This window comes from Mytilus trossulus, chromosome 3 (genome assembly GCF_036588685.1).
Source record: "Mytilus trossulus isolate FHL-02 chromosome 3, PNRI_Mtr1.1.1.hap1, whole genome shotgun sequence".
Taxonomy (NCBI): Eukaryota; Metazoa; Mollusca; class Bivalvia; order Mytilida; family Mytilidae; genus Mytilus; species Mytilus trossulus.
The window spans coordinates 45,930,146-45,944,766 of record NC_086375.1 but is presented as its reverse complement, the minus strand read 5'-3'; the positions used below and the strand labels follow the sequence as shown (position 1 = coordinate 45,944,766).

General features: G+C 31.8%; 1 protein-coding gene across 1 annotated transcript; it reads left to right on the top strand.

The window, feature by feature from the left end:
• The first annotated feature begins 874 nt into the window (after positions 1 to 874).
• LOC134711625 (sodium/potassium-transporting ATPase subunit beta-1-like) lies at positions 875 to 14,565 on the top strand. Its single transcript, XM_063572343.1, has 6 exons — positions 875 to 1,527; positions 8,659 to 8,799; positions 9,231 to 9,341; positions 10,445 to 10,638; positions 11,749 to 11,853; positions 13,487 to 14,565. The coding sequence occupies exons 1-6, from the start codon at positions 1,380 to 1,382 to the stop codon at positions 13,724 to 13,726; spliced, it is 939 nt and encodes a 312-aa protein (XP_063428413.1). The 5' UTR covers positions 875 to 1,379; the 3' UTR covers positions 13,727 to 14,565.
• The last annotated feature ends 56 nt before the right edge of the window (positions 14,566 to 14,621 follow it).

Sequence of the window (14,621 nt, the reverse complement as noted above, 5' to 3'; positions counted from 1 at the left end):
GGCCATATTTATATTTGTTTTAACCAATAACTACATTTATAAACTTGTTTTTAAGAAATCAATGCTATAAAAAAGAAGATGCGATATGATTGCCAATGAGACAACTATCCACAAAATACCAAAACGACACAAACATTAACAATTATAGGTCACCGCACTGCATGCAATAATCCTATATCTATCAGTCATCAAATTGCCAAATATGAGAATACAAGGATAAAGGCTGTGGATTTTCTGTAAAAATCTTGATTTATTTGCCACAAAGTCCTCTTTTTCTATTAAATGCAATGGAACAGTAAAAAATAATGCTTTGCATCAAGTTTCCCCTAGGAATATGTACAAAATGGCCTATCTCTATTATTCATTATATCTGTAGTTTTGATACAATTGAAGTTTGAAAAGTTCGTACAAAAATTGCTACAGAAGGGTACATAAACCTTAATATACGATCAGCCGACGATAATAATTTTCGGTTTTTAAAATAAAAGTGTTGATTAACATTCTTGTCACAAGCTAGTGTGCTTATGATTACCAATGTTGTTCAAATGCTTTTTGCGTGTACATATGCATTTTATACTTTTATTTATTTGTACTTCATTTGATTATTTACTATATCTTACTAATTTTAATTTTGGACAATCATTCCATATTCCCATATTTATTAACATCATTGTTAATATAAATACCTCAATTTTGTACTCATATTCTATTGTTTTATTTACAACATATTAACAGAATACCTTTTGCTCAATAAGATCACTCGAGAATACTTATCTGTGCTAAAAGAGAGCGCAGAATCATTCGAGTTGCACACGTGTGATATGTATGTCACGTGACACATATAAGAGTCCGTTTGAGAAATACTGCGATATTTATAACATATATTCAATACTTTAAACCGACGTCCGTAATGTTCAGACATTAATACCTTTCAATTGCTTAAAAATTTGACTTTTAGGACTTTTATGTCCATTCAAATATATAAATAAGGCTTACGACTATTGATTTGACATGTTTGAGGAAAAGTAACACATGCGTCCAGCTGAGATGGGAAAGTACAAAGGTTTCCCGCACTAAAACATATTTGGACAAACTATATGAAAGGAATATACGTTTTCAGTATCCATGAGTATAGTGTTTCAAATTATAAGATAAAATGAAAAAGAAATGATACTATTTAATCTTGAACCTAGTGAAACTTTCTTCTTTCTTCACAAATGAATAAATATATATTTATATTGCAACATTTACCGACCGTAAAAGGTTTTATGCTGCTCCAGGATACAACCTACTTTAGTGAACTATTTGCAAGTTACACATGAGAAGTAACTTACTTTTTACTTTTTAATTGGAATTAGTCATCCGGTTTTGCACGAAAAATGGCGTCGACGGTGAGCGGGAGTACAGCATTTACGTTTCAAGCAGATCCTGATACTGGAACTTTCAAACGTCGTTTTGGGGATGTATCAAATTTTTTCGTTGATTCAGAAAACGGAAAAGTTTTAGGCAAAACGCTCCAACAGTGGTGTAAGTATATATATATATATATATTATACTTTTTTTAATGAGATATCAATCTTATTTACAGGCATGAAAATGGCTGATTCATTTAAGGTTATTGATTTTATAAACAAAATTGATATATGAAAATAACACTTGATAAATTATAGTGGTGGAAAGCGTTTTTCTGAAATAAACTCCATTATTAAAGCTTAAACCCAAGTATTTTAAAGCCAAGGATGTAAAAGTACCGAAACATGTGAAGGATAAAAACATAAAACTGTTGACTATGTTTTTTTCTGGGTATCCTACATCGAAACTGCATTGAGCAATAATGCATCAAATTGATTATTCCATGAATATTTTTCTTCCTGTTGTAAAAACATTAAATATTTTGTAAATGCGCTTTGATCTATTTTTTTTTATATTTTGTTTTTTCATATAAAAGCATCTTTTTCTAAAAGTGTTTGATATCATTTTATTTAAAATTCGTTTGATGTGTTTGAGCTTTAGGTTTTGCCATTTAAAATAAGGGACTTTCCGTTTTGAATTTTCCTCGAAGTTCGGTATTTTTGTGATTTTACTTTTTGGCCTAGATAAGAAATTGCGTACATGTGATAGTATCCTTTATAAAAGTAGGGATATTCTTTGTTGACCAAAGGCTGCTGTGCGATCTTTAGCAATAAAACAAATCCTTTCTACATATTTACATAAAAAATATTCCTTAAGTAGAACGGTGAAGCAGAGATACAACCAGGATACCACTACCGAATCATAACAAAATTAGATCAAGATATTTTTCTATCGATCTAGTAATGAAAACTGACATAATAAGCCGTTTTAGGGACTATCAAATTAAATATACGGTCAGCGGCTAAAGGTGGCAATAAAAAGCCATTTATGTTTGAATATATCAGTTCCTCTTTACATTCTAGTCACAAGCTTGCGTGCCTATGATTACCGATGTTGTTTAATTGCTTTTGGCGTGTACATGTGCATGCTTATTACCTTTTACTTTTTCGTCATTGGATTTTTATGTGACAAATATTCAAGCATCCAGCTTTTATGATTCTATAACTTTGTTACTGGTATACGTATTTTCTTATTAACATGTAATATTACAGTGTGTCATCCAATAAAATACTTTATAATTTTAATCAAGACATATATCTAAGAGTTAGTGGCAATTTAAGTTTTATTTGAAAAAAAAACTAAATTATTCAAATTTAATGAACCTTAAAATGAATTATACTTTGCTGGTTGGTTTCATGTAAATTCATCTCATTCTAGTTTGTCAAAATAAAGATTGGTTTGGATATAATGATTTTTTGTGAAAACAATTTATGTTTTGTGTTTTATTTATACTTTTATTTATTTCTAACTGTACGTTTGCAAAAGATTTCATATATTTTGACTCATTTTATCCATATGTATTTGAAAAATTTAGAAAGTTCCGAATTATTCTGAAAAGTAAACTAGACGTGCAAAAGTACCTTTGCCGCTCACCTGGGTAAATGTGAATTTTGAACAATGAAGACATTATAAGAAATATGAAGAAAAAACAATTTACATGGCATGAGTAATATAATTCAGTCATGAATTTAATCAATTTTATATTCAAAAATACTTGAAACTAGATTTTTAATAAATATAGAAATATACTTTTAGTGTAAAACCCACTCTTCGTGAATTTCTAAAGACTTGTTTCTTTCAAAATACCATTAACAGGATGAAAGTAAGTTATGTAATAGTTATTTAACAATAAAGTTGGTATAATAAAATTATGTTAGGTATATTGCACATCTTATGTGGTCCAATGGGTTAACTAATATTAGCATATTTATCGATTTGATTGGTCCATATCTGTTTTAAATTCATGACATCATCAATTTGCATGGAAAGATTATTTACATAATTTTATGTATGTACGACCTTGTCAGTCCCACGTTCATTTGAAAGTTCTCTGCTTGTATGGAAAGAAAAACATGATTGGTAACTCTCTTACTTTAATGGTTACATTATATTGAGAATTGAGGCTTAATTGTAGATTTTGTTTCTTTAAAAATATTTACAATCTATATAAGATATAAGAGCTTGGCATATTGTGTCAACATTTTGTCATATGTTGTGAAAAAAGTATGTTATCCTGTAGATGCAATCTGTTGTTTTTGTCTTTTTTGGTGCTGTTCCATTGGCATATATCCCAATTCTCCTTTTTAAGTTGTTTAGCTACGTGGCGTGTAGTGTAAGCACAAATCGGTTATTAATTAGAAATCATCTTTATGTACGTTTTGGCATCAAGGTTGGTCGACAGATTGAAGGTATTTAAAAGCAGACTTGTTTTCGTACTGTTATTAATCACAATTTATGACTAAACTAAGTAAAGATCCGTCTAAATTGCATTTAATTGAAAATTTCAACAACACTTATCTTGATGATATTATTTCGTTAAAAATCAAGAGTTTTCTTAATATACTGCAATGAACATACTTTAAATAAATCAAACGTAAGCGGTAATAACTATCCTTTCCTTGGTGTATATATTTTAGTTTTGCACGGACACTCCACACTAAAATTAGTAAATTAAAGTCAGAGATTCGTTTCCACAAATTACTAAAAATCCTAAATTAAATTCTTCCATAGATACAGATTGGTTTAGAAAGGGCATATTTTTCAAATGGGATAACACATACTCATTTTTACGGAGATGTTGTCTACCGTACCAGAAAATTTATAAACGATCCTGGTAAACTTATCGACCCTTCAAATAAACTTATTCTAAAAGGTTACCAATTCAATACTGTAACTAGATCTTTGAATATTGTTTTATTAGGTCTTTCCACCTTTCCGTGTGGAAAGACCTGTTGTATTTGTTGTGATTATTATTATTTTTTTATTTATTTTTTCTTCCGCCTAATTTTTTTTCTTGCGTAGTATTGATGTTTGAAAAGATGTCGCTTAGATATTTGGAATATGATATTGTATAGTTTATACGCTTTAAAAAATTACAACGACGTAATAAAATACTTTACATTGTAAGAGTTTTCTCCCCAAACATTGTTTTTCTAGTGGCCACTACTCCTTCGCAACCGTCAAGGATTACGACAAATTTATTTTACCAAATTGCTCTACATCTTAAAGATTAGGATATTCATTTGGACCGAAGCTTTAAGGAGACTCCATATAAGAGTTATTCCCCCTTTTTCATTTAATTCAAGTGATATGCATTTTTAATTAGTACACCATAAGTGATAGAGACCTAGGGTCTTCAGATTTGAGGTCCTTGGTCCAAAAAAATGAAAATGAGGTCAAAGTCAAAGGTCAAGGTCATATTCTAAATTTTTATTATGGCCTATTATCACTTATTTTCAAATACCTTATGACATATCAACAAATAATTTTTCATAAATTGTTAGTTGCAACATGTCCTTACTTGTATATTGTGGTTGAAAGGGTGCGCAGACAATAAATGGGAGTTTTTGCCCATCTTACATTCAGAATAACGCGTAAAGTGATATTCCTTATTAACCAAACATATTAAAGGCCTCGGGTGTTTTGATTTAAGGTCCTTGGTTTGTAACCATGAAATTGAGGTCAAGGTCATAGGTTAGTAGGTCGTTCTAGATTTTGACCTTTGCTTTAAATTCATATCAATACATCATAAAGCCATAGGAACTAACATTTAAACTGATTTTTAATATTTCAATATCAAAATAGATCTTTACTAGTGGAAAGACCTTCAATTGTTCTCTGAACAATTGGTTTTTAATTGATAGTAATATTGATTTGTTATCAGTAAATTAAAAGTAAACTAAACAATATTTTGTCATGCATATACACTTTCATGGATCTACAATATGTCAATACCTGTATCTTGGCATTGCACCCGTGTTTATGATATCTTTTCACTAATTCCTACTCAGGCTATGTAAAATGTCAAAATTGTCTGAGAAGTAAGTCGATGAACCAGGGTTATGTAAAAGAACGGCTCGTACTTTAAAAAAAAAGTTCATCGGAAGGAACCAAGATTTAGTTGATAAATATTTTGTTTTTACTTCACAAATGACATTATGGTCTTGATCGATATATTCTGGGTAGTGCATGACGTTGTTTATCATCTTAACACTTTCAGTGCCAAGACTAAAATTAAAATTTCCTAGGACGTTACAGTATTCTTTAATTTGGCTTAATGAATATTACTTTAACTGTGTATTCTATTTAATACATATTACATGACTCTATATTTGATTGGCTTTATAAATATTTTGATGTACGCGTCACTGATGAGTATTTTGTAGACGAAACGCGCGTCTGACGTACTTTAATCATAATCCTGGTACCTTTGATAACAATTTATACCACTGAGTCGATGCCACTGTCGGTGGACGTTTCGTCCGCGAGAGTATCACCAGCCCAATAGTCAACACTTCGGTGTTGACATGAATATCAATAATGTGGTCATTTTATAACTTTTCTGTTAACAAAACTTTGAATTTTTCGAAAAACTAAGGATTTTCTTATCCCAGGCATAGATTACCTTAGCCGTATTTGGCACAACTTTTTGGAATTTTGGATCCTCAATGCTTTTCAACTTTGTACTTGTTATGCTTTATTTATATTTTTATATGAGTGTCACTCATGAGTCTTGTGTAGACAAAACGCGCGTCTGGTATACTAAATTATAGTACTGGTACCTTTGATAGTCCTGGTACCTTTGATAACTATGATTCAACTGATGTGCATGTGTTTGATTTGCCAGATGCAAATTTAGGTGTCCTCGGTCTCCTTTATAAAGCTTATAAGGTAAATGTACGTATTGTTTTTGGCTTGTCAGGGTCCCCTTTTTCAAAATCAACACCTGTTCATGCTTTTTTTGGAGAAGACAAGATGGAGATGTTTAAGGATTCTGATAGTGCTGACAAGATTGATATATCCAGATTTTCACCATTTGGGTTTCGTTCACAACTGATTAGATATATTTTATTTTTTTTGGAAAAGCGCGTATGGATCAAGATACTTCATTTCTTGATTGACAACATATTTGTTACGTTCGGAGGACGTGTTTTTCAACAGACTATTGAAATCTCAATGGGAACGAATTGTGCCCCTCTTCTTGCCGACTTGTTTTTTTATCATTATGAGGCTGAATTCATACAGCAACTTCTTAGGGAGAAAGATAAGAAGTTAGCAATATCCTTTAACTCTATTTTCCGTTTTTCTTTCACTAAATAATTCAAAATTTGGTGACTATGTCGAACGCATCTATCCTATTGAATTATAGATAAAGGATACAACAGATACAGTTAAGTCTGCCTCATATCTTGACTTACATCTAGAAATTGACAATGAGGGTCGATTGAAAACAAACTTTACGACAATAGAGATGATTTCAGCTTTCCAGTTGTGAACTTTCCATTTCTAAGCAGTCACAATCCAGCAGCACCTGCATACGGTGTATATATCTCTTAATTGATACGATATTCCCGTGCTAGCATTTCCTATCATGATTTTCTTGATAGAGGGTTGTTGCTCACAAGGAAGCTATGAAATCAAGAGTTCCAAATGGTGCAGTTGAAATCATCTCTTTGTAAATTTTACGAACGCCATCACGAGTTGGTTGACCGTTATGGAATAACCGTTTCACAAATGATATCGGATATGTTCCTTACGTTATAACTATAATCCCCTTCCCTTTCATAAAAGTGACCTACCGAATTAGATTATTTACCGGATTTGTTATCTCATAAGCAACACGAAGGGTTTCACATGTGGAGCAGGATCTTGCTCCCTTCCGGAGCACCTGAGATCCCCCCTAGGTTTTTGTGGGGTTCGTGTTGTTTATTCTTTAGTTTTCTATGTTGTGTCATGTGTACTATTGTTTGTCTATTTTTCCTTTTTATTTTTATCCATGGCGTTGTCAGTTTATATTCACTTTATGATTTTGACTGTCCCTATCTTTCGTCCCCCTCCTGCATCCATTGGGTTCTCAATGCTCTTCAACTTTTACTTTACAACTATTTTGATCTGAGCGTCACTGATGAGTTGAATGTAGACGAAACGCGCGTCTGGCGTATTGAATTATAATCCTGGTACCTTTGATAACTATTTACACCACTTGGTCGATGCCACTGCTGGTGGACGTTTCGTTCCCGAGGGTATCACAAGCCCAGTAGTCAGCACTTTGTTGTTGACATGAATATCAATTATGTGGTCATTTTTATAAATTTCATGTAACAAAACTTTGAACTTTTTGAAAAACTAATGATTTTCTTATCCCAGGAATAGATTACCTTAGCCGTATTTGGCACAACTTTTTAAAATTTTGTGTCCTCAATGCTCTTCAACTTTGTACTTGTTTGGCTTTACAACTATTTTGATGTGAGCGTCACTGATGAGTCTTGTGTAGAAGTAACGCGCGTCTGGCGTATTAAATTATAATCCTGGTACCTTTGATAAATATTGGTTTTGTGACAGAACGAGATCTTCCCCGAGAACCGATTTCAGCGATACCGTTTGTGTTAGGCGTTATATAAATGTGAAATAACAAAATAACAAACTCCAAGGACAATTTAAAACGGAAAGTCATTTACTGAAAAATCAAAATCACAAGCTCAAACACATCAATCGAATGGAACTCAACTGTCATACTCCTGACTTGGTACAGGTATTTCCTTAAGTGGAAAATGGTGGTATTAACCTGGTTTTATAGCTAGATAAAACTCTAACTTGTATGATAGCATATAATTCCATTATACAGGCAACGATGTGTGATAGGTAAAAGTGTCAAAAACAGGGGTACAGCAGTCAGCATTCAGCATTGTGTCATAAACTCATCCACTATAAAACTATTCTACTAAGAAAACAAAATGGCATATAAACACGCTATTGACAAAGTACATATACATATCCAAATAAAAGACAAAAATACTAAAATTACCAAAGAATAATAACACAATGGCGTGAAAAAATGAGCCACGCCGAAAGTATATCACACAAAAAGAACTTTAAAGCAGTAAAGGTTAAAAATGTAAAGAGACAAAAAAAGAGAACTATAACACGTAACACTCGGTCCATTATAGTTCACTTTTGATTGTGTTTACATTTTTTTATATCAGACCGTATATTTCATATTACCTATATACTAGTGTCATTTTTCAGTATTTGGTGCTATATTCTACATCGCCTTCTACTGTTGTATTGTCGCTTTAATGTTAGCGTGTGGTGCTGTCGTATACCAAACATTAGACTGGAACATGCCTCGACTAACAGCACAAAATAGTATTCTACAGCTGAATCCTTGTAAGTATTTATTTAAGTTAAGATGAGGTGGTGTCGTTTATTGTAAGAACTTGGAAACTGTTGTCATTGTCGTCATAAGTGTTATATTTTTCCTTCCAAAAACTATTCTTTAAAATTACCATGCATTAACCTGTTTTTAACTAATGCGTTATTATTGTTCAATGAAAAGAAGGAATGTTCCCACAAAACAAAGATAGTCATCCCATTTAAAAGATGGAACAAGTAAAAAACGACTTAAAACATCTATTTTTAACTACTTTAAAAATATGAAGGTATTATCTCCAAACGATATAGGTTGAACAACAAATATCAAATAAAGTGTTATAGTGAAATTCTACATCTACTTCATTTATCAATAGAAATTATTTGATCTTGTCTTGAAGATTTCATTGTTTTCATACATTTCTATATATTATTTTTTTTTAAACCAGCACTGGGATTCCGTCCATTACCTGACTCGAGCACAACTCTGATACGATTTATCAAGGGAAATAAAAGACAATATTCAATACTTCAAGATAACCTTGAGGCATATCTACTATGTAAGTATACACTGGAAATTTCATAGCTTACTTGATGGTATGGGTTTTATTCATTGCTGAGAACCATACGGTGATCTGTAGTTGTTGACATCTTCTGAGTCCTTTGGTTTCTGGTTGATAGTTGTGCATTGCCAATCATACCACATCTCCCCATGTTATAGTGCATTCGTGTAGGCATGAAAGTTTCGAAACGTATCTGGAAAGGAATAGGAAGTATTATATATGCTTATAATATCAGGGTTATATCAAAAGTAGATGGTCAAAATCCACACACAGTGTAATATGTCAACAACTATCTTCATATTATTCGTATAAAACTTTAAATGGTTATTTAATAAGAGGAAGAGGAATAAAGCGCATATAATTTATACAAGTACTCAATTTTTCCGTACTTTTTTTTTCTTTTTATTTCTTCAACATTTTGACTTTTGGTTAACCAAGAGATTTCTATTCTTTGTCATTCGTTTACTGAACACATGACAAATCACTCTGTATGGATCAAAAACGAGGAGAGAAGCTAAAATGAAAACCAATTCAGAGAACTGTTAAATACATATGATGTTTTGGGAGGTCACTGACGTTAATGAAGCCGTTCCAATCTTGGATCCAATTGTGCATTCATCTTTAGATATGTTTTTAATCTGTATAGTTTATAATCGTTTGTGTATAAAAAATAAAAAGTAAAATCACAAAAATCCTGAACTCCAAGGAAAATTAAAAACGAAAAGTCCCTAATCATAAGCTCGAACACATCAAACAAATTGATAATAACTGTTATATTGCTGACTTGGTACAGGCTTTTTCTTATGAAGAAAATGGTGGATCATTAAACCTGGTTTTCAATTGAATTCCATCTACTACCGGAAAACAATGCAAATTTGGTATTGCAAACTCAAAAAAGTGTAAACATTCCTGGGATGCATGCTGCACAATTAGTATTACCAATCCCAGTTAATATGAATATTTATCAGTTTATAGTATCTTTTACTGAAGTCAAAATAAAACAAAATGGAATTAAAAATGAATATGATATGATTAATAAATGAATTTAAAAAATAAATAAATAAGACTATGTAGTCCTTATCACTCTCAATTATTTCAAGTTTACGAAAACCAGAATCAGGTAACAGATACAGGAGTGATGGTAGATTGTAAAACGTACAACAAAAGACGACCTCAATTGGAATGGGACAAAGCATGTAGATTTGAACTTCAAGATCTGGGAAGGACATGTATAAAGCAGCAAGACTTTGGAATGAGATATGGCCAACCTTGTGTTTTATTCAAATTAAACAGGGTAGGCATTTACTTTTATGTTGAATACCGTGAATCATATTTATTTATTAAATTTAACAAAGAATGTATTATGTGAACAGGGCATTGCTCATCTTTCTCATACTATGCACGTCTGGTTTAATCCCAATGTTTGAAAATGTTAATAACTTATTCAGGAGTATGGATAGATTTTACTTGTGATAGCATTTACTCATTAGTCTTGTTTTATCTGAACCTAGTTTAGGTCAATATCTAACATGTAGGAAAGTTTATAAAGTATTTCGATATTGTTATAATATTGGTCCCGAAGTATATCCAAAAGAAGTATACATGTTATGTAGTACTATAATGCAACTTCAATTATTGTGCTGGCAGAATAATATTTTATTAGTAAATTATTTTAATGGTTGTAAATATAATAACTGGATTATGTTAACCATTGGTAGTTTTGTTAAGTCAGCCAGTGGCGGATCCAAAAGGGGGGTTCCGGGGGTTGGAATCCCCTTTTTTTGGACGATCAATGCATTTGAATGGAAGCATATAGTTGGACCCCCCCCCCCTTTTTACTCTGGGTTTGGACCCCCCCCCCCTTTTTTTAAATGGCTAGATTCGCCACTGGTCAGCGGTTGAGGGTCCCGAAATCCTAAAGTTAATTCATTTAAAAAAAAATACTGGTCAAAATTTAGAGGGGGTTTGAGTACTACAAACATGTGTCTTACGCCACCACGTCTAGGTTTGTGGCAGTGGTCTCCTTTATCAATAATAAGAACATGGTGTTGGTGATGGGTATTATGTGAAATTGAGAATGGAAATGGGACAGACTCTTTCCTGACCAATATAAAACTAGACATTTGGATAGACATTTTCACGCTGCTTTAAAGACCCATTGATGACCTTCGGCTGTTATCTGTTCTTTGGTCGGGTTGTTGTCTCTATGACACATTCCCCATTTTCATTCTTAATTTTATGTACATGATGATATCTAGATCGGATTTGGTTAGTGTTTCGTTTTTGTGTAGCTGCATTGGGCCATGCACATTTCTTATTTTATTCATATTGCTGAGTGTAGATCTATTTGTTATGGATTTACATTTCAACAAGACATAGTAAGATTTAGTTATCTATTTGACAGGTTTTTGATTGGCACCCAGAAAATTACCAAAACGGCAGTGATATTCCCTCAGAAATAAAAGACACCTATTTACCTTACTACGTTCATCTAAAATGCTTTGGAGTGGTAAGTATATTTTCAATAGCCCAATCATTCAATTAATCATTTTTTTTTCTTGAAACTTGAAAAATTCTGGACAAGACTGGATATTCACGAAACTTTTCAACTTTAAAAAAAAATCCAGATAGCAAGGGAAATGAACTATTTGATGAACCAAAGTGCAAACATCAAAAACATTCGTGTGTGACGCTTATAATTGCAATCATTTGCATTATGAAAAAAAATCATGGTCTTATTGAAAATGATTAATTTCTCTATTTATATATGAAAAAACTGGCATAATTTTTATTGGTTATTAAATTAAAAAAAAAAGTCCGACTATCCGTTTCTAGCTGATATGACTGTGTGGTTTCTTGAACCCGGAATTGATGAGAAATAAATTATGTTGCATGAAATTATGTTTGGCATTGTGTATTTTTTTTTCAATCTAATTAAAATAAAGATTTACTACAGGTGAGACTGAGTTATTCAAGGAAATCAGAGATCTATATTTATATTTAAATTAAATTGTATTTTTCTCTCTATGCCAATTGTTTGAAAGTTACAAATAAAGTAGTGACACTTTATTTGAAATGTACATTTATATATTATAAAAGTTTCTAAAATAGATTCAATGTTTACAAATACCTTCAACATGAATAGCAAGTTGTATGTATACAAGACTTGGTGAAAAATATTTGATAATAAATTGTAAAATTAAGGATAGCTAATTATGAAAACTGATTGCTGTTTTTCATACTGTCAATCGAATAAAATAATAAAAATAACCACTCCAAACAGGTTCCTTAAAAGTGTGTTTCGTGTATTTAAAATCTTTTCTCGAGATATCATTCTCGTATAATGCCGACGGTGTTGTTAGATTCACAACATTACAATAGAAGGCAGGATGAAAAGTACCAAAAAGTTATGTTATTGAAAAGTTAAAAAAAATCTCAGAGTTTTGTCGTATATTTGAGTTTCAGTTTTTCCAAAACAGTTCAGTATGTCTTAGAATTTTCAAGTGTAATTGTTTTTATAATCTCTTTTCAACTGATATTCATAGTTTGTTCAAAACATTTTGGTTCCTTTCAAAAATCTTCTAATGAAAGTAAATTTATAAAACGGAATGATATATAGTTATGCAATTGAAACAGATAGGAATTTCAATCGTTTGACCATAGATATAACAGCCATATAGATATGGTTATTATATATATCGATGCATATCTTGCAAAATAAATAACAAAAATATTGCCAAGCTAGAAATGTAAAGCTTAAAGAGGTCGATGCCTCTGCTGGTGGACTATTGGTCCCCGAGGGTATCACCAGCCCAGTAGCCAGTACTGGCATGAAAATACGGATTTTTGTGTTATTAAAATTTGCTGTTACAAAATATTAGAAATTATTATAAATTAGGGAATGTATCTCCCTCATGCAAAGCTCTGATTCCTTTCACGGATTTGGCTATACTTTTTGGATATTTTGGATTATAGCTCTTCATCTTTTATATAAGCTTTGGATTTGAAATATTTTGGCCACGAGCATCACTGAAGAGACATGTATTGTTGAAATGCGCATCTGGTGCAAGAAAATTGGTACCGTTAATTTTATTAAATCATGTCTGCTGTATTTTTTTCGCAATTTGTATTATTCATTGCAGACCCCGGCTGACGAGGACAACATGGGTAGAATAGAATATAACCCAGCAGGTGGTTTCCATTTCAAATACTTTCCGTTTCGAAATCAGCAGGGATACAGATCACCATTGGTGTTTGTCCGCTTTCCTAGTGTGTCAATGCACATTCTTGTCATGATAGAATGTAGAGCTTATGCAAGAAACATTCGACAAAATAGTGTAGAGAGAGCTGGAACTGTCAGATTTGAATTGCTTGTGGATTGATCTTGTACAAATTTATATTTAAACGTTAAAATCTAAACGACCTTGATTAAAAACTGCAGGATGTGTTCAAGAACACAAAATAGGTACTGTCTTGTGAATATTGTTGAAAATCACTACAGTCACTTGTACAAATATTTTTTTTTAAAAGTATTAGAACAATACAGTAATACAGATTTGCGTGTAATTTTTCAATTGTATTGGTTGAAATCACTAGAAGATGATTACACAAAAATGAATCAGTATAATTTGAAAATTTGGCCATGATAAAAAAAAAATAGGTACCAATTTTGGACAAAGAATTTTAAATAAACTTTTAAAAAAGACAGAAGTAAATCTTCAATATGTGTGAAATCTTTCTGTGATGTTTCAAAAAACATGGATAAAGCCTGAACCAAGGAATAGATTATTACCAAAATTACTAAGTTCCTAAATATTGATAATAGAGAACAAAAATCCTGAAATCTTTTTAAATACAATATACAAATAAACCTAAGGACATACATTTATGGATAGATGCATAAGTGTTTTAAATAACGTTCAGAGGTCAATATTACATGCGTGCATATTAATTGGAGAACACTTTAATGTGATTATAATTTGTAAACTGCTTTGTAATAAACCTACAAGCTGATCCGCATTTCAACCTGCTAGCTCAAAAGGTCTACAGGAAGACATAACATCTTAAAAACTCTTCAGAAAGACATTTTATCATACACGGATGTATTTTTCTTACTTCGAGACGACTAGTCGTTGCTTTAAAACCTAGCATTATGCCACGTGGCTCGCGGAGTATCGTCAACTTTTTATTTTTCAATGCCTTGATTTGAGCAGGTCTAGATTCAAACCTACATTTTCCCGTAATCGATGGGAGCACGTTACCACGAGACATCGAAAA

Excerpts from the sequence above, each read along its gene's own strand:
- LOC134711625 (XM_063572343.1), top strand. The coding sequence starts at position 1,380 with ATGGCGTCGACGGTGAGCGGGAGTACAGCATTTACGTTTCAAGCAGAT. Across the intron at positions 1,528-8,658 it reads CAAAACGCTCCAACAGTGGT|TATTTGGTGCTATATTCTAC; the intron begins GTAAGTATATAT and ends GTCATTTTTCAG. Across the intron at positions 8,800-9,230 it reads TATTCTACAGCTGAATCCTT|CACTGGGATTCCGTCCATTA; the intron begins GTAAGTATTTAT and ends TTTTTAAACCAG.